This window comes from Aureobasidium melanogenum (assembly GCF_000721775.1).
Source record: "Aureobasidium melanogenum CBS 110374 unplaced genomic scaffold scaffold_2, whole genome shotgun sequence".
In the NCBI taxonomy this organism is placed as follows: domain Eukaryota; kingdom Fungi; phylum Ascomycota; class Dothideomycetes; order Dothideales; family Saccotheciaceae; genus Aureobasidium; species Aureobasidium melanogenum.
The window spans coordinates 1,040,335-1,058,917 of NW_024470054.1; the positions used below are offsets into that span (position 1 = coordinate 1,040,335).

At 50.2% G+C, this 18,583-nt stretch overlaps 8 protein-coding genes across 8 annotated transcripts; 6 read left to right on the forward strand and 2 right to left on the reverse strand.

Annotated features, from left to right (window-relative positions):
• Positions 1 to 1,226: 1,226 nt before the first annotated feature.
• On the forward strand, positions 1,227 to 3,251 carry M437DRAFT_62798 (uncharacterized protein; the record flags this gene model as incomplete). Its single annotated transcript, XM_041024147.1, has 2 exons — positions 1,227 to 1,841; positions 1,890 to 3,251. 2 exons carry the CDS (start codon positions 1,227 to 1,229, stop codon positions 3,249 to 3,251), a joined length of 1,977 nt encoding a protein of 658 aa, XP_040883633.1.
• A 1,720-nt stretch (positions 3,252 to 4,971) lies between these two features.
• On the forward strand, positions 4,972 to 7,320 carry M437DRAFT_72172 (uncharacterized protein; the record flags this gene model as incomplete). The annotated part of the gene is made up of 3 exons (XM_041025805.1): positions 4,972 to 5,162; positions 5,217 to 6,896; positions 6,948 to 7,320. The coding sequence occupies 3 exons, from the start codon at positions 4,972 to 4,974 to the stop codon at positions 7,318 to 7,320; spliced, it is 2,244 nt and encodes a 747-aa protein (XP_040883634.1).
• Positions 7,321 to 7,839: 519 nt separating this feature from the next.
• Positions 7,840 to 8,767, reverse strand: M437DRAFT_62800 (uncharacterized protein; the record flags this gene model as incomplete). Its single annotated transcript, XM_041024148.1, has 3 exons — positions 7,840 to 7,894; positions 8,082 to 8,165; positions 8,277 to 8,767. The coding sequence occupies 3 exons, from the start codon at positions 8,765 to 8,767 to the stop codon at positions 7,840 to 7,842; spliced, it is 630 nt and encodes a 209-aa protein (XP_040883635.1).
• Positions 8,768 to 9,599: 832 nt separating this feature from the next.
• M437DRAFT_39390 (mitochondrial carrier) lies at positions 9,600 to 11,664 on the reverse strand (the record flags this gene model as incomplete). The annotated part of the gene is made up of 8 exons (XM_041020003.1): positions 9,600 to 10,119; positions 10,176 to 10,312; positions 10,362 to 10,423; positions 10,475 to 10,696; positions 10,949 to 11,076; positions 11,127 to 11,334; positions 11,390 to 11,470; positions 11,538 to 11,664. The coding sequence occupies 8 exons, from the start codon at positions 11,662 to 11,664 to the stop codon at positions 9,600 to 9,602; spliced, it is 1,485 nt and encodes a 494-aa protein (XP_040883636.1).
• A 632-nt stretch (positions 11,665 to 12,296) lies between these two features.
• On the forward strand, positions 12,297 to 13,213 carry M437DRAFT_72174 (C/H/G cyclin; the record flags this gene model as incomplete). Its single annotated transcript, XM_041025806.1, has 2 exons — positions 12,297 to 12,456; positions 12,504 to 13,213. The coding sequence occupies 2 exons, from the start codon at positions 12,297 to 12,299 to the stop codon at positions 13,211 to 13,213; spliced, it is 870 nt and encodes a 289-aa protein (XP_040883637.1).
• A 922-nt stretch (positions 13,214 to 14,135) lies between these two features.
• On the forward strand, positions 14,136 to 14,880 carry M437DRAFT_62803 (uncharacterized protein; the record flags this gene model as incomplete). The annotated part of the gene is made up of 2 exons (XM_041024149.1): positions 14,136 to 14,310; positions 14,609 to 14,880. 2 exons carry the CDS (start codon positions 14,136 to 14,138, stop codon positions 14,878 to 14,880), a joined length of 447 nt encoding a protein of 148 aa, XP_040883638.1.
• Positions 14,881 to 15,498: 618 nt separating this feature from the next.
• On the forward strand, positions 15,499 to 16,137 carry M437DRAFT_81099 (uncharacterized protein; the record flags this gene model as incomplete). Its single annotated transcript, XM_041027487.1, has 2 exons — positions 15,499 to 15,777; positions 15,838 to 16,137. The coding sequence occupies 2 exons, from the start codon at positions 15,499 to 15,501 to the stop codon at positions 16,135 to 16,137; spliced, it is 579 nt and encodes a 192-aa protein (XP_040883639.1).
• Positions 16,138 to 17,543: 1,406 nt separating this feature from the next.
• Positions 17,544 to 18,037, forward strand: M437DRAFT_81100 (uncharacterized protein; the record flags this gene model as incomplete). Its single annotated transcript, XM_041027488.1, has 3 exons — positions 17,544 to 17,646; positions 17,772 to 17,884; positions 17,945 to 18,037. The coding sequence occupies 3 exons, from the start codon at positions 17,544 to 17,546 to the stop codon at positions 18,035 to 18,037; spliced, it is 309 nt and encodes a 102-aa protein (XP_040883640.1).
• Positions 18,038 to 18,583: the final 546 nt, after the last annotated feature.

The window sequence follows — 18,583 nt, forward strand, 5'->3', positions numbered from 1 at the left end:
AGCTATCTTTTGTGTTCCTGAGCGGTCATGAGTGTAGGTCCAAGCTGCAGATCCGGCCCCACGATCCTGTCAACAACAAGAGCCACTCTTTGGAAACAATGACCCGCCGACAGCATACAATGGAGCTTAATCGAGGCGTTTCAGGATCTCTCTCCCGGCAGGTACACCTGCATCGTCACTTACGTTGTCCAGGTCAATACCCGTAGAGCTCTTGATTGGCCTAAGCGACCCCTCTGGCCGCGCCAGCTTCTACCTACGCCCACCCTCAAGCGGCAATCGCTGCCCAGAGAGCATCTGAACACGAGCTTAGCATGGTCGAAGCATGCGCCATCCCGCAGACCGTTTCGCACACGGTGGATACATATCGGGGGTTGTTGTCGCCGATGCGTCTGAGGGCGTTCAATGATCTACTGCCCTGCGCATTTCATCTGCGTCTTGCTGTAGCCGTTGTCGATATGCCAAGCGATGGTGGAACCGACATGCACAGGACCAGCTCATGGATCCTCATTCGAGGGCATGGTGGCTCCGATGCATCGTGTTTTTGGCGATGCAGTAATGGGAAACCCGTGCTGTCAGCACCAGACGGAGAGAGATGCGCGGTCCATATGACATGTCTGCAATCGTTATTATGCCATCTCAATATGCGGCTTTCCCCATGATCTAACCTTAGTTCAGGCGGATTACGCCATGATTGTCTGAGCTGTCCGACGTTTGTTGCTGCTCACAGCCTTATGTACGAGTCTGTGCAATCCTAACCCAATTCATGGGGCTTAGTCTGTCTTTTTTCCGTCCGACCCTCACCCTCTCGTCTCATCTAGGCTGGATTTCCAGCTTCATCAGTGCCTTCGTTTCCTGCCTCTGTGTTTGTAGGACATTGTCAATAGCACCAACGAACTGATTTGATTCTTCACAACACTCGCTCTCAACTCTCTGTCATTCCTCCGGATCTGTCTTCTCCATCTTACTGTCCACCAACTCCGATTACAGTACCCCGACCTCCGCAATTCTGTATAATTGTCCGTAGGCAGAATTTGGGCAATCCACGCAAATATCCATGGAGAACGATTGAATCTTTTCGTTGAAGGACCATCCTGCAAATCGCAATTGGAGAAGAGATTTGTTGAAGCTCCTTCTTAACTGGACACAATTCAATTCGGTGTGAGCTCTTGTCGTTCGCTCCTCCCCCACTCGGCAACTCGAATCAATCGACACGTTTTCGGGAAAGTATGACCGGGTCATCACAGCCCAGTTACTTCTACTTGCCATACGAATCTCGACCTCAAATCGATCGCTCAGACCTTGCTTTCGCACAGGGCGGGTCTCCGCCGTGGCAGTTCATTCCATCCTACCCTTCACCGCCTATGTCCAGCCCGCCTTCCCCACAGAGGAAGGTATCCGATATACAACCTCCACCAGCTACAACTTTTTCCGAGCTTGCACTTTCTGCTACTACTACATCTTCAGATCCATCAACCACAAGGACGAACTTCAACATATCTCCCGTTTCGGCAAGGGCACGTGCATCTACACTTCAAAGCGTACCTCAATCATCTGCCCCAACACCAACTGCAACGTCATTAGGGGCCCCCCGCACCTATTCGTCGTCTTCCACAGAAAGCCTTGCAGTACTCCGTCAAACAGATTCTGGCTCAAGTGCAGGCAATGTTGCGGATCCCCTTCCTACTGCTGGACCCAGTCTTGGACGGTCATCATCTGACATAGGTCGAGGTGGTAGGAGGGCCAAAGCTCATGTCGCAAATGCATGTAACAATTGTAAGCGGGCACACCTCAGCTGTGATGTCGAGAGACCTTGTGGAAGATGTGTCGCTACAGGCAAGGCGGTAAGTCTATCTTGAGAAGACAGTATACTACAAGCTGACAGCTTCCAGGATACGTGCCGTGATGTTCCTCACAAAAAGCGTGGCCGGCCCCGTCTACGCGATGAGGCCCAGTTTCATCTACAACAAGGCGGCTCTGAGATAGAAGCAGTAGAGAGTCCAGTGCCAGGTCCCTCGTCTGCTAGACCCATGGCCCGGCCAGGACATCGAAAAACAGCTTCCTTGAGGACATTGGCGGCTCTGGCTACAGAACAGGGTCATCAGCATTCAACTGGCCAAGGTGTCTCGACCCGTGAAAGAGCATATTCTTTTGGAGCAGCTCCGCCGACAGGACTCCAACCACCCCCTAGACACCCGCGCCTAGCTCCATCCCCTGAGGTACCGATAGCCTTTCTGGATATCGATTTTGTGGTTCTAAAGGCCAACGCAACATTCCAGCGTCTCTTTTCGTGGCTACAAGAGATCAAGGGCATCCGCTTGTCGGACATCGCAAAGCCATTGGAAGGGGACAGCTTTCAGAATGCTCGGAATCGACTGAGAGAAGAAAGAGAGATACGCGAGCCAGCATACCTACCGCCAATCCTGCAACCAAGACTTGATCCAGTATCAGGTATTGGAACGACGGACCATGATGTGGAAGAAGTCACAAGAGGATTTGCCGATCATCAGTTCAACTGGACTTTTCGGCTTGGAGGTGGTGTTGACCAGACATTGCCGATCCGTATGCGATTGGCCAAGACGTCTGTCTACTTTGTCACCCTCTTCCTCCCACCGCTACCACCACAAGTCGCCGAGCAAGTTGTGCCTCCTCAGCCACCGCCAGTCATGTTTCCTACAAGAGTTGCAGCACCACCTCCCGCACCATTTCAAGGCAGTCCTGTGATGATGGAGCAGCAAAAGGGTATCTCTGAGCCGCCTTCTTCCTACTACATACTCCCAACCAACGATCCTGGATCGCAAAACTACACACTCAATCCACGTTACACCTTCGGCGAACACTCATATACGCATAGCACGCATTATCAACCCGCCTACCATCAACAGCAGCAACAGCATTCAGCACAACAAATGCTCCCGCCACCTCCAGCACTTTCGCAGTCCTCGGACCAGCGTCCCGGCACTGCAGGATCTAGTTCAAGCAGTCACATGTCCCAGACTCCATTCCTACAACCACCCATGCATGGGCACCGTAGCCGTCCAAGGTCCGATACCATGGACTCACTTGGCAGACACATCCAAACCAGACTACGGGCAGATAGCGGGGCCACAGTACCGGTATTCCAAAGCTCGCCCGTGCAGCAAAGACATGCTGCCGAACGGGTAAGCAGCGAAGATGACTTTGAAACAGGGGAAGGTTCAGGGAGTCCCAGAAAAAGAAGAAGGCTTGACATCAATGAGATGTTGCAACGTTGAGACAAAATATAACATGGCAGCGGCAAACCTGCTTGTAATTTATATAGAGTTGCTCTTTATTGTATCCTGGAGCACTGATCTTATGACAAGATCTCGGTGACCTAAAGAGCTTTGCATTCTTACGAGATAGAGAGGCTTCTACAGTGGCTCGTTCTGTTTGTGCACAGCAATGCTGACAAAAAAAAACTTTTTTACTGGAATGTAACTGTTGGACCTTCTCGTCGCGATTGATTTTGACCATATTGATGCAGGAGCATCGAGTTTGAACTACACTGGAAGCTTCAGAGTCCATCGTGCAAGCCTGTAGCCCCAAAGCTCATGCCAGCTCAGATCTGCCACGTGTTCATGTGGCAGCTTCTTACGAATCGTGTATGCCTGCGTTGGCGGATATGGAAGAACGCGTATACAAGTGTGCACAGAGTCGACGCGTCTTTTCTGCCAACGAATCTGTGTTTCCACAAAAATCCGTAAAATCAGCATAGCCGCAGTTCAACTTCCTCTAGTAGCATCTTTGTGCAACAATAGTCATGGAAGATTCCGGATATCTGATCTCGAGACGACTTGCGTAGTCCCTGGTCGTCGGACAGCATGTTGTACCTCACATACAGTATCTCTGGGAACTTTTCCGATAAACAAATAGCCGTGAGAGATTGACCCTAAATCTGCAAAAAGCTTGGTTCACAGTGAAGATCGCCTGTGTAACAGATACCAAAAGGGAAATAAAGCAGAGGCTGCAGCGCAGAGCAGATATTCGGAGAATATGCTGTGGCATGTAAGCGCATGCTTGCACACAAAGGAAATTGGGACTTGAGTTTCTTTCTTCGCTTTTGAGATATGTTCTTTTTGGGGTTGTTCATCTGTGCGTTTGGCAGTACAAGTATCTTAGATAGCCGCGCCAGCAAGAATTGATCATTGTTCATTGTTCATTGGTTTTGCATATTGGTGTCGGTGCCGATTTGGTGGAGGCAGTGCTGAACGATTTGTACACTCCGGAACTGTCGGGATCTTCGAATATCATAATGAAATGGTATCAGTCGCAAATAGTTCTCGATGAAATAGTATTCATTGTTCGTTTCATCTTAGATTGTCGTCTTCTTAAAAAAAGGAGTTTGGCTAGAGATCGTTGGTTTGACTGCGACTTTCGTAGAAAGCGTATCCAGGATTCGAAAAACTGAAGAAACATCTTTCTATGTAGGAGAAAATACCCACTCAAGATTCAGTGCTGAAACTATTATATGGATGATACCCTCAAAGCAGCATAGGAGTTCTCTATGCTGTAGTCGGCGAGTTATGGTTGATTTTTGGTTGAATAGTGCCGTTAAGGGTGCGACCCTGTCAGCATCTGAACGGATGAACATGACCACCTCAAAGTTGACCGGAACGACTAGACATCTTCTTGCCCTCAGAGACCATTTGATTCGAAACCAGATATGTGACAAAGCTTACTCTGATGGATAGTCGTATACACTAGAAGAGAAGAGGTCAAAAGACAAGAGACAACTTTAGTGTGGTCTGTATGAAAGCTGCATTGCCAAAAACAGTATAGCGTTGCGAGGGAGGGTGAGAGTCACCCAAGGTTTGAACGGACTTCAGCCAAACGCTCCTCTTCGGCGTAATAGGTCTTGGAAAGCAATTTTCGCCTATGACATGACTGGCAGATGGATAATAAAATGACAAGTCATGTCGCTATCACTATCGACTGCTCACGTGTAGTGTTATCATGAGCACGCCTACTACTGTATCTGGTGTTACCCGACGGTCACAGGCTGCTGCGGAGGATAGCTTGGCATGCAAGGAATGCCGTCGCCGCAAGGCAAATTGCGACCATAAAATACCAGAGTGCTCGACTTGCAAGCGGTATAAGCGGCATTGTCTGTATGACAGGCTCGGGAAGACACCGTTGACACGAAGGTGTGTTTTAATAAAGGTTCGTTGCAGACTTCGTGGCTGACTTTAGGCTTCAAGGCATCTTACAGAAGTTGAGCATCGACTGTCGCGTGCCGAAACAATTCTGAAGAGGTTGTTTTCTGACCAGGAAGTTTCGTACTTGCTTGATCAAGAACGATCTGGCGATGTGCCTGTACTGCCTCCAGTCAGGAATGTCTCACAAACACAGACACCGCGAACGGCGAGTCCTGCTGGAGCGAGTATACATTCACCAGCTTCGTCGCACCAACAGCAATCAATAACTTCGCAACCCCAAACATCGGTACAAGGAAGTGTTGGTCTTGAGGATCCTGGATCAGCATGGAGCTTTCCTACTACCGATGTCGAGCCGGATCCCACAGCAGCATTATATCCTGATGGAGACGAGGAGTTCGAGTGGGACGAGAGAGAGCAAACTGGACTGGCTGGTGGGGTGGCAATGGCAGAAGACGACGAGGAAGGCGTAAGGAAGGTAATAGATGGCATGGCCACGCTCACGGTCGATGCAGCTAACTATGGTTATCTTGGAATGGCGTCCGGTGCCTCTCATCTGCGATCCTTGTGGATGGAATCTGGAAACGGACCTTCGTGGGATTCTGGTGCATGGAACGATCGACGACGCGACTTGCAAGATCTCCTTCGTCGGCGGACAGAAGGCTCTACGATAGCTTCGGCTGTGCAGACGCAGACTCTGGTGACACGGGCAATGGTGGACGTGTTTGTCGATGCCTTCTTTGTCCGCTATCATCCTGTCTTTCCTATCTTGCATGAGCCTACATTCAGAGCTCAGTACGACAGCAGAATGGCTCGACCTGGACAGAGCATCTGGCTCGTTCTGGTGAACATTGTCGCAGCACTAGGTGCTTTTGTGACGAATCCGAGTTCATCAGACGAAACGAGTCTGTCGATCTTCCGAACGGCAAAGCGTTATCTTGCGGTCAATGCTTTGGAGACAGGCAATTTGACACTGGTGCAAGCGTTTGGTATGGCAGCCATGTTCTTGCAGAAGATCAATAAGCCCAACACTGGCTACAACTATGGTGGAGTAGCCATCCGCATGGCCATTGGACTTGGCTTGCATAAGGAGTTTGGATCTCAGCACATGAGCCCTTTCAAACAGGAGTTGCGTCGGAGAATTTGGTGGTCGCTTTGTGTCTTGGATGTAGGTGCAACAATTACCTATAGTCGTCCCTTGATCTGGCCGCAAATCGGAGTCGATGCGGCTCTGCCGTCAAACATCCGAGAGGAGGATATCATGGTCAACTCGCCAGTAACGCCAGCAGAAGTGGATACAGCCACCGTCAACACATACCTCCGAGTCCAGTCGTCGTATCATCTACAGACGATGCCGATATACAATCGCCTGATCAGCAACCCGCCTCCACTGCCAGAAGAACTCTTGACACTCGACTCGACGATTGTAGAGAATTGGCTAAGCCAGGTACCGCATTACTTCCAGGATAGCAGTGGATCGAGCTTGGAAGACCGATTTGCATTGCCTCACGGCATCAATTGCTGGCGATATCGAAATCTTCGAATTGTCATATTCCGGCCGTTGCTGGTGAAGTGGGCCTTGCAAGATGGACTTGAGGAGACTCTTACTTGGCATGAGCAGGAAGCTACCAACCGGTGCCTGCGTGCTGCTCGTGAGAGTATAGCCTCGATACAAAACTTTTGGAAGTCAAGGCCGCAGACCAGATTGACGGCCTTCTATGTCTTGTAAGTGTCGTCGACCAAAGAAGTTTTGAACATCTACTGACGATTCGACAGATACTTCCTTTTCCAGGCAGCACTCATCCCGATCCATTGTTTGCGTAGCAAATCTCAATCAAGGCTGGCACCTGAATGGCGGGATCAAGTTACTGCAACCTTGGAGGTGGTCGAATCGATGATTGGGCTGAACCAAAGCGCTTCGAAGTGTCGGGATGTCATTATGAGTCTTTGTGGGTCGCTTCTCCATAAGGTGGATGACGAGTTTGTCAACTACCAGCAGGCCTTCAACTTCGAGCCGACAATGGATGCAACTGCTTGGATGCTAGGTACAGCACCAACGCTCATCAATGAGAATCTTTGGGCTGGTAGCTTGGATAATACCAGCGCGGACCTCTCGTTCAGTACTTGGGAGGGGGATTGGAACATCTAAACTTCGAATGGTGGTAATGAAAGCAAGAATAGCCTGTTGGTCGGAACCTCTGTTATCCGGGAGGCGTCCATGAATGCAAGGATGGGCAGCCGCCGCTTGAAACAGAGAGAACAAAGAAGGAGCTCGGAAAGAGGAGTTGCAAATGGTGCCTGAAAACATGGATGGTTCTTTCCAGCCAAGACCAGGGACCGGCAGGTCGGGTCAAGGAGCTAGCTGAGGCGCTCCTTCCGCGCTGCTGAATGCATGTAGCCGCCGCAGGTACTGCCGCGTTTGTCAAGCACCAACACCACAACAACAACACTTGCTATTCCAAACGACAAGGATATCAGAGTTCATGTCCATATCAACAAAAAGCTGTCTTAGTCTAGTGGTTTAAGACGCTGCCCTCCCATCTAGAGGCAACTCTGGTGACCGAGGAAAGGCAGAGGTCATGGGTTCGACTCCCATAGGCAGCATTCATTTTTGTATCTGCCTTCTCTTGCTGCTCTCTCGCTCCAGGGATCTGTCCTAGATATGTGCCTAGGTCCGCACTCCTCTGAGTACCTCTTTGGGACCAAATAGACCGACATGCACACTATAGAAATGCATAATAGTCTCAAGAAACACAACTTCACCCGCTACGAAGCGGCATCGTATCAACACTATTTGATCACATCTCCGGTTCGCATTCTGATAGCTAACTATACAACAAGACTAGCATATGAATAGTATGCTACCCCAGTCTCCTCCCCCTACATTCACATCTCGTCTGCATCTCGTACCTCAAAAGCTTCCCGTCCCTCAACCGCTCCACCTGCTCCACCATCTCTCTGACCAACTCCACAGCGTAAGGCTTTGGGAACAATCTACACTCAGTACAAAGCGGCCCTTTGGTCATATACACCTCCACCTTCGCCATCTGCTTAGCTCCTATAGCATGCATAAGAGGTTTCCAAGGCCCATACGGCCACACATACGTCGTAGGACACTGAAGCTCGATTTTGAAGCGGATGTTCTTGCCTTGATACTTGTCGTGCAGAGATGCAAGTTTTGCTGCTGCGAGTTCTGCGGATTCTCTTTTTTGGATGTAGGAGGGACATAAGCCGTTGAACATTTGAAAGATGAGGACGCGGTCGGTGATATCGGATACTTCGTGGCAGATTTGTGGTGAAGTGTACATCAAGGGAGGGAGATTGTTGATGTAGTGCCGGTATACTTCTCGACGGAGCTCAAGAGGCAGATCCATGAATTGGAAGTTTGTCTGTTCGGTTTCCATGTGGTCATCTTTCTGGCTTTCAAGTTGTTGTTGGTCGTCTGGCCAAGTCGGTGTTTGTGTAGCCCTATCGACCATAGTAGTGCTCGGGGCACGACGTTTTTGCCTGGATCGAACTCTCTTCATGGCAGCTTTGATAGCCGGCGGCCAGAACCTATAGATGTTGGTCGCGGAAGTGTTGTGCTTAGTCGACATGGTACATCAAGCTTCCGGACGAAGTCTTGGAAGATGGACCTTGACTGAGCAGTAGTCTATGTCTGAACTCCAAAAGATGAAGAGAAATGAAAGTATCCATACCTTCTGTCGCCGTTGTCTGCTTGGCTGAAGGGTCATCGCCATTATCTGCTGACCGGTAAACTCACTCAAACTTGCTCTGCTCTTCTCACATGCGTCGCCTCAGGGATGGAATTTTCCCAGTTGCAGCCATAAAGATATACAATACACTCGTAGTGAAGCGATGACGATGCAGATGACGCTTCAATAGCTCTTTGTGGACGCACTTCTGGCTTTGGTTCATCGTGTATGTTGGCAAATTACGATGTTGCCATGTGACCGTGAGGAAGAGGCCAGGTGTAGAAATATGGCAGACCTTAGCTTGTGGGGAGGGAGGAAATAAGAAGTTATAATGCTTCATGACAGGAACCTATGAGATCTAGATTGTGGGTTCATTGGGAGACACACAGACAGCAAGTTTCTAACGGAACAAATGATACAGCACGCCAAGTATTGGCAATCCAGAAGCCAGAGAAGCAGTCTTGGTCCGTCGCGCATCCTAACCGACAATTCTACGCTAACTCAGACCTTCTGCCACCCAAAGACAATCCCCGAAAAAGAAAAAAAGTTGAAAAAGGTAAAACTCCATTATAGCGCCTTGCGCAATGCATTGATGGACGAAGGTGAGAGAGGAATGTGACGGGTTCCTATCGAAGATGGACTGCAATGTCCAGAGTGCTGGCAATACCATGCTGTAAGGAGGAGAGGGTGTGTGGGTATCTCATTCGTAAAGCGGTGTTTTGTGTTTCGCTAATCAGCGAAGATTCAGGGCTTTCTTGGTGTTCTCATAAACGACGTAGGTGATGGATACGGCTGGCACAACCTTTAGCAGATTGGGTGTCAGTCCCTTGAAGAGACCTCTGACACCTTCTCCTGCAAGAGTCTGTCGGGTGACATCTACAATGCCGGTGTAGGTGCGAGGATGGCTGGCAGTGCCTTGAGACTGCAATCGGGTACGGAGAAGATTTATGGGATAGACGGCGGACGCGCCGATGGCACCACTGAAGCCACCTATGAGAGCTGTTGCAAAACTGCTAGGTGCAGCATCGGCTTCGTGTCCGCCGTACTTCTTGACGTTGTATGCGGTAATGGTGCGTTTCAGGTACTCAAAAGTACCCAGATCGATAGCAGCATAGGGGAACATGCCAACAAGACCCATTGGCAGACCGCGATAGAAAGCTAAGATGCCGTTTGTTTTCCACATCTTGACAGCGGTTGCGGCAATAAGTTTTGTTCCATGAAGACCTCCTGGTACGGTTTCGCATTGCATTCGGCTGTCGCAGGGTCAGCGTTCTGGCGCAGGAGATAACATTTTGAGTGATCAACTTACAATTTTAGCGTGTCGAGAGGGTAGACGACAGCTTGTGAAACCATTCCTGCTAGGCCACCGGCGACGAATTGCGACACGGGTGAAATGTTACGTGTGTTTGAGTGGCCTTCAAGTCGTGCGACCATCTTCTTTGCAGCCTGGGACGGATGTCAGTATTATTCCAAGCTAAAGAACGCTATACGTTACCTCGTATGAGCCAAACTTGACGGCAGACTCGGGCATGACTTTGACGATGTTCAAACCATTGCCTGTTCGAAGCAATCAGCAAAAGCAAGATACTGTCACAGAACTACACTCACCAGCAAACAAGCTACGGATGCCGCCTGCAGCCCAAAGCTCTTTGCATGCTTTAACCAAAGTATTTGCGCTCGATTTTGCTGCGGCTGCGGGAGCACCATGTTTGACGGCTTGCACGGCTTCGTTGGTGCCAGTCTGAGCGATCAGGTAAACTTTGAGACGGTCTAGAGGAGCGGTGGTGGTTCTCGATGCAACGCCTGATATGCCACCAGCCAGGAAGTAGCCTGGATCAGGGACGAAATCCGTCAGCATGCTCATAAAGGCCAAGGCACGCGATGCATGTGATCGGTCGTCATGATCAGAGGCAACAGCGGCTTCTGTGTGGAGTGACGGGAGATGTGGATTGCTTTCGGGCTGAGTATCTTGATGTTCTTGATACTGCCGCGATGGTAGTGATGGAGCGGGTGGTGGTGTTGGTGAAGCAATTCGGGTGATGGCCCCGAAGAGTGAGTGTTTAAGAAAGGAGGTGGCAGTACCTAGTCCCTGAATCGTCTCATCACTGACTGACACGTCGCCCTCTGCAGTCACCTTCATGGCCGACTGGTAATATGACATGACGGCTTTAAGTCCGGGCGAGCCGATAGGCATGAACAGGAGGAAGTCGCTGCTCGTGATTAGTCTCGAACCAACTCTTTTACGACTTTTCCGACGTACCGCCATTCGCCAAAGTTGATAACACCGTCATTGTCTGTGTCGACATCGGCAAAGAAGCTATCGAGACGCGAGTTGGGTACGGCGAGGCCGGCGCGGACAAAGGCGGCGCGTAGCTCGTTCTTGTCGAGGTTGCCATCGTGGTTGCGGTCTATACTCTGGAACAGCTGCCAGAGCTCTCGTTCGGTTTGGTCGACGAATTTGCGGAACTCTTTGTCGGGTCAGCGGATCGTATGTTGGAGCTTGGTTGGGCGGATGCTGCTAACCATCGTATTCGATGCGGCCACTGTTGTTGATGTCAGCGGCCTGGAGCACATCCTCTATCAAGCCATCTGCATTCTTCAGAGCTGCGATTGGCAATCAAGTCAGCGCTCTGTCGAGGATGGTTAAGCCAGCGTGTCTTGTGATGCTCACGGTGATCGAGCTTCTTCAGGCCCTTCCGGAAGGCCTTGAAGTCGAGGAAACCATCGTTTTGCGTGTCCAGTTTCTTCCACAAGGAGCGAGTCCTGTTCTCTCTCTCGGCGGGTGATTCGGCATCCATGGTCTGCCGTCTGTTGTAGTCCGGGCTATCTCGGTTTCATGGCTCTGATATACCAGGAAAGGGGGTTTCGGTGCGCCTTGCTGAGCTTTCAGCAACAAGCGCTTCTTCGAGAGCGAGCGCAACACACAGCAGATGATGGTCGACAACAGATGGACGGTGAAAAGCGTGTTATCTCGTCTTTCTCTTAAGCCTCGAACAACCGAAAAGGCCTCATCCCCGCCGTCTTTACTTATGACGCTTTTCCTTCCTTCCCTTCTTGGCGTGCACAATTCAGGCCCAAGCTTGGAGTTGCTGACCTTTCCGGAGATAACAGGGTTCAGCTCTGCATTTCTGCAACACTCGCAATCTTGCTGCACATTCATTCGTGCTTGTTACAATGATTAAGTGCCAGTAGCTGCCTGTGACTAGATTCATGGTTCACGCATCGAAATGCTCCTAAAACTGCCTCCATCCCTCGCTCTTGCCGTACTCGTAGTTGAGCGTCGCCTTGGCGTCGCATCCATCACAAGTCGTGCTAATCTGCCGAGTTGATCACATACTCGACGTAGTGACAACACTAAGAACATACTTTTGGACTATTTCCTTAGATTTAAGGCATTCGTGAACCAGCACAAAATTACCCAATATCCATCATGGCGGCCAACTACTGGGATTCGACTCAGCGGACATACTGGACTTTCACAAAGGACCAGCTTGATGATATCCGAAACCAACAACAGAAAGACAACCAGGAACTGCACAACAAGTATCCTTTACCCGAGCCACGTCTTATGAACATTTATATTCAACAGCGTAAGTCTGCCATCTCAAGCATACAGAAATCGACTAACCAGTCTTAGAGATCGTGAAACTTGGTCGAAGAATGAATGTCAGACAGCAACCACTTGCCACAGCCCAGGTCTACGTACGGCGGTTCTACACCAAAGTCGACATTCGAAGGACAAATCCATATCTTGTCATGACAACAGCTGTATACGTTGCTTGTAAGGTCGAGGAGTGTCCAATCCACATCAGATTGGTCTTGGCCGAGGCAGCGAGGCAATGGCCAGAGCTAGGTGTCAACGATATCTCCAAGATTGGTGAATGCGAATTTCATCTCATCAGTACCATGTCAGCACGCATGATCGTACATCATCCGTATCGGAGTCTCAACGATCTAGCCCCAGGTCTAAACTTGTCTACCGAAGAGATGGCCTTGTCCCAGAATGTCATCAACGATCACTACAACACTGACATGCCTCTGATGTACCCGCCACATATCATTGCCGTCACAGCCATGTTCCTCGCCGTCGTCTTACGCCCAACCCAATCAAATCTGCAGGCACATGCTGCCGCAACAAGTGCATCAGCCTTGCAGAGTGCTCTGCAAAATCCCAACAAAATCGCTAAAATGGTCCAATGGATGGCAGAGAGCGATATTGACGTCGGGGCCTGTATGGCTGCTACTCAAGAGTTCATCAGCCTCTATGAAGTCTGGGAAAATTATGCAGAGAGGACCTGTAAAGACGGCATTTCGAGATTTATGAAGGAGACCCAGATCGGCAAATAGCCTATGCCGTTCATGCCCCTTCACTATCTCCTTTATGGCCCTCCTCCATCCGCAGCACGGCCATCGGGTATGAACCCTGCAAGCTCGCAGCCCGAGACGGAACCGCGGATTAAGATACGCAAGTCCCATCCTGCTCTTGCGAGAATACGGATCGATACCTGGTTGGCAAGATTTGGACAAACTTTCCTCAGAGCCAAAGCCGAAGAGAGCTGATAGCATGTCGGCTTCGGGCGGATAGTACCATTTTTCGCAAGTCCATTGTGCATTGTTATAGCTCGGTGTTTTTACGCGCTTTAGCACACGGGGATACCACGTCTCAACACGGACAGTGTGTTTGTCATGAGATGAAGCACGCGAGACGGATCTGTGGCAAGTGAGAGCAGAGTATCTGCCATACGTTGTACGGAAACATCATTCGACAATCCGTCTCGCGACTTTGTTTTTCGCCATGTCGCAAGTGCTAGGAGTACAACCCTGTCGCAAGTTCATCACCATGGTCGAGATGCTTGCGTGACACAAATGGATTGGCGTTCTATACAATTAAAGTAGTGTCTAGGACGTGTTCACGAGAAACAGTGAACCAGAGTCATTAACCCGTGCTGGATGGCGAAATAGTGGTTCATCATAAATGGACACGGTGGTGAAACTTCATATCACTTGAATGCCATGGCACACTGCCGTTTCCGTTACTGTAGTGGGAAACGGTTGACGCGATCAACCAGTCAATCCAAGCTCTTATTCGAAACCTGTCTAGGTTGTTGGCTCGGATGCGGAGAAGCTTGATAGCCGTGGCAATATTGAGGTTGATTGTTGCAGAGGTGAACCCCTCCAGAGATGGGCATGTTTGAAAAGGAGGATTTGGATTGCGTGGATGAACAGATGGTAATCTACAAGTACGAAGCCAAGGCCATCAGGAGAGAGCATGTTCAGAGCGAGTTACGAATACAAAGAGATGAAGGTTCAGCCCCCAGGGGTTAGAGCTATTTGGAGCAATGAAGTGAGGTTCCTTGGTCGATCAGACAGCGACGCTGAATCTGAGCAACCAATTAACACCTTGATGAGGCTCAACCTAAGCGCCGAACGAATGCATCAAGCATGTACGTGCGTACCATCGCCTGATGCCTTGTCTTGACGGATTCAAGGGTTACCGACAGCGGAAATAGATGAGATCTGACATTCCAAGCCCCGGATTCAATCGAGGGGTTCATTGTTTCGCAATCAAAACACCGCCTGTCACGACGACGCAGGAGCAAATTCGCAAGCGGCTCCTGAATTAGCAATCGAAATGGGCTGGGTCACAGACTACAGTAGCTCAAATGAACACATGGCTATGGCGGTGGCAGGACTGAGGCTGCTGCAGGCACGCCCAACACCGCCTCGACCATATATCGATAGACGTTGGCGGTGTCACTGGGACAAGCACGGAGTTGCAACAACAGTCAAAGACAGACCAAGGGCTCGAGCCCAAAAGCAAATCCATGTCGGATGGCAAGCTTTCCCCGGAACGAGTCGAGGCGGTGAATGAGCGGGCGGGATTGGTGAGGGGTCGATGGGAGACTCTGCCGGCCATGCCGCCAAGCGCAGTCGTGTCTCTCCCCTTGTCTCAGCGGACTTGTGGCGTGCATAGAATCAATGCAGCCGGTTGGCGCTCGACCATGATGCAGTAGTGCATGCGTTCACAAAGTGGATCTGCATTGGAAACACGACCCTAACTGACCGCTCCATGACTTCCTGAGAGCGGCGAAAAAAGCAGCAACACTGTAGACCTCCTGAAGGGCAAGCAGAGGGGCACACAGCGACCCGGAGAAGTGTAAAGGGTCGTCATAGGCAGGTGAGTTGCCGTGGCAGCTCGTGACTTGTAGGCTGCTTTCAGCGTCTTTGTGCGTTGATCGTGCATCGTCTGGGCTCGAGCCTTCCCGTTTCCGGTATGGTGCATGGACGGTGGCGCCTCGACAAGGCCGGTACCCACAGCGAGCGACTCCTTCGCCTCCCTCGTTTTCCATTTCCAAACCCACAACCCTCCGTCCTCTTCCATATCTCTCGCATCCCATTTTCACAATCATCGCTATTCCTGTCGCACTTTCGCAATCCACCTTCCCCAAATTTCCATCCAACACCTACGCCTTTTTCCAACCTCCTTCGCCAACTCTATATCACTCTTATTCTCTTCTTGTTGTGATATATCGCTCCCGGCCACCTCCGATCAACCGCAATCTCCCGAGCTTTGAACACGGATTTCTCTCAAGCACCACCCCTCGATCGATATCAATATCTCAATTGCAATCATGTCAAACTTCCACTACGGCGCTCCCCACTATGCCACTGCTATGCAGTCGCACCCTCACCCCTCTCACAACCACCACGGTCGCTCTCGCCGCGGCCCTCGTGTGTCCTCGGCGCAGAATGCCCACCGTCAACAGCAATTCAAGGCTCAAAGAAGTCCCAAAGAGCTCCCTGAGACCCCTGCCTACAGCGCATACATCAGGGACTTTGAAGCTGCCAAGGGCTTCGAATTTGAAGATGACGAGGTTTTCTGCCCCTTCCACCTCCTGACCGAGGACGATGTAAGTTCTTGACCCATGTCTTGTTGTATACCTTTTCGATCAATGCTAATGCATGCATAGCTCCAATCTATTCACTCTTCCGCTTCTTCCGACAGATCATCTCTGTCGTCTGGTTCTCCTGATGCTTCTCCGCTGCAGCACCAAGCTCAGCCTACTCCTTTCCTTCTTCCCTCTGCTGCTGCCTCTTACAACAACAACTCTTTCCAGCAGAACCAGATGAAGCTCCACCAGCCCATGGCTCAGCGTACTCGCAATGCTATTCCCATTGTCGACCCTAGCACCCGCGTCATCGCAAGCCCTCCTCCAAGTGTCTCGCCGGCCCGTCAGATGCAGGGTTACATCAACCAGCGCCGCTGGTAGAGAAATGACTAATACCTTCTCATGACTCTATTCGCGGCGCTGTTCTTGTCTAGGGCTGGCGGGGCGCATCCTCTGGAAAACCGGACGACTATACGGCCACACATTTTTTTAATCCTGCGACTGTACAGATTTACGATGCTTTCACATATATACCACTGGATTGCGGAGCCCTCTGGATCCTAGACGAACGGCGTTTTCGAATCATTGTCACGAAAAGGGCATAATCGGTTTACTTTCTTGTTTGGTCATTTCTCTCTGCATTTTCGGACTTTTTACAAAGCCTTTGTTGATGTTACTTTGCAACAAAGCGCACGGTGTTACACTTGGTGGGGAACGGGATGAACGAAAACCACACGATGCACATTCAGTCGGATTCTTTGACTTGTCGGGCGCAGGCATATATTCTACGCATGCTTGGGGTTTCTGCTTGCTCTGCTGTTTACAATCCTTTCTCTTCTTGTTTACGACTCTCACACAGGGAAAGAAAGGTTTCATGGCCGGTCGGTGCGGAAATTCGGTGTCTTTGTTATTTGAGTTTTATGGTTTGGCAACAACAAATCGTCGTCGTCAGAGCGAGCGAGAAGGAGTCTTATTGTCGGTTATACCAAGATTCTGGGGACTGGGAGTCTGTTTTTGCTCTTTCGCTATTTCGTATCTCTTGTCAGCTTTTTCCTTTTCCTCTTCTCTTACCGATTTTCTCTCGCTATGCTGGTCTTGTAGATCATGCTGGTATCGAGTTTGGGCCACGGAAAAATACAAGCTCTTTTACTTCATGATTGATCCTGTGCACACTCCTTGATGTTGACTACGTGATTGATGTGTCAACCCCTACTCGATGTATACTGCGATGGGACCTTGCATATTATAGCAAGCATTCAACTGAGCCTCTGCTACGCCTTATGTGGAACGAGACAGGAGCTTGGCTGGCTAGCTACAGGCTTGGTGAACGATAGTGGAGACGTACTTGTCACCACCATGTGCTATAATAGATGGATAACGCCTTTCAAAACATAAAGTTGTTCATCTCTCCAAGTGGCTCGATGAACAACGTGCACAAAATAGGGCGATATGGTCGGCAAGTGAATGGAGTCGTAATCGCTCGATTGGCAATTGGAAGCTACGACCGATGACGCAATGGCTGACCCGGATTGGAGGAGAGTCGACAGGTACGATCAACGAACAACCGAGGGACGGTCATAGTGAGCTCTTTTGTTGCGTTCTCCTTTCTGCTTCTTTTCTTCTTCTCCACTACATCTACAACTTCACTGCAAAGTACTCAATTGTCATCAAAGAATCTTGCGACCTCACCGTCAAACAGCTCAGCTCCAGGTTCGAAGCTCCTCCACCTTTCCCGTCTTGACGTGTTTACTGACCAATTCCGAAGAAAACACCACACACCAGCCATCATGCTTTCCAGATCTTTCATCGCCAGAAGAGCCTTTGTCTCTGCTCCCATCCGCTCTTTCCAGACCGCACCTGTTCTGAGAGTCGGCAAGGAGAGCGCTCTCCGTAAGTTATTCCGAATTCCGAGCTGTCACTGGTCTTCGTCTCTGGCAAAGCTGCACCAAAGACATTGGCATTGCGCATTATAAGCTCTGCTTCAGCCTGTAGACACAAGCTGACATGTAGACTAGACAACGAGGGCCGCGCCGAAGAGGCCGACAAGATCAAGAACGAGCAGATCGAGAAGCAGAAGCAGGGCAAGGGCCACTGGCACGAGGAGATCGCCTCTGACAGCGAGAGCATCGTAAGTCTCCATTACCAACCGAACGTATACATCTGCAGAAGCTAACACAATCAACAACAGGTCAAGGCAGACAGAGGCGACATCAAGGCCGACGCCGACACGATAGAGCAACTGCAAAAGGAGACTGAGAAGCTCGCCGGCCAGAAGAAGTAAACATCTTCAGTTCATAAAGACTTGCGCACGAAACAATTCCCAGCACACGAAAGAGAATGATTGATATATTACCCGGCGCATGGTTGGGGCTCGTAAGGGATTATTACCCTTTGCCTTTGTAGCATACTTGAATTGAATTTCACCAATTTCAACAATTCTGTTTGGTCTTTCCTAGAGTCCTGTTGTCTCCTTTGTGTCCACAAGCAGGCATAACAGCCGAACAAGGCACCTCTGCCTGATGTTCTCGTAGTCACGAGGCTGCCAGTGGGCGGCTTACAGTCCGAACTCAATTGTTATGGCTGCTTATTCTGCCCCCGTCAAGCCCTCCGAGTATGAAGTCAAGTGAATTCAAGCGACGATATTGACGGCTTGTCTACAGGAGCACTCCTTGTGGCCTGTACAGCGCCTCTCAGCTACAGCGATTGCGCCATGCCCTGTACGACTCTGATCATGCAGGTAGTGATTTGACTTGGCAGGCGCCCGCACAGTGGTGACAGACGACAGTCTGCGAACCCCAACTGTCCGCCTTTCACATGCCTCTTTATA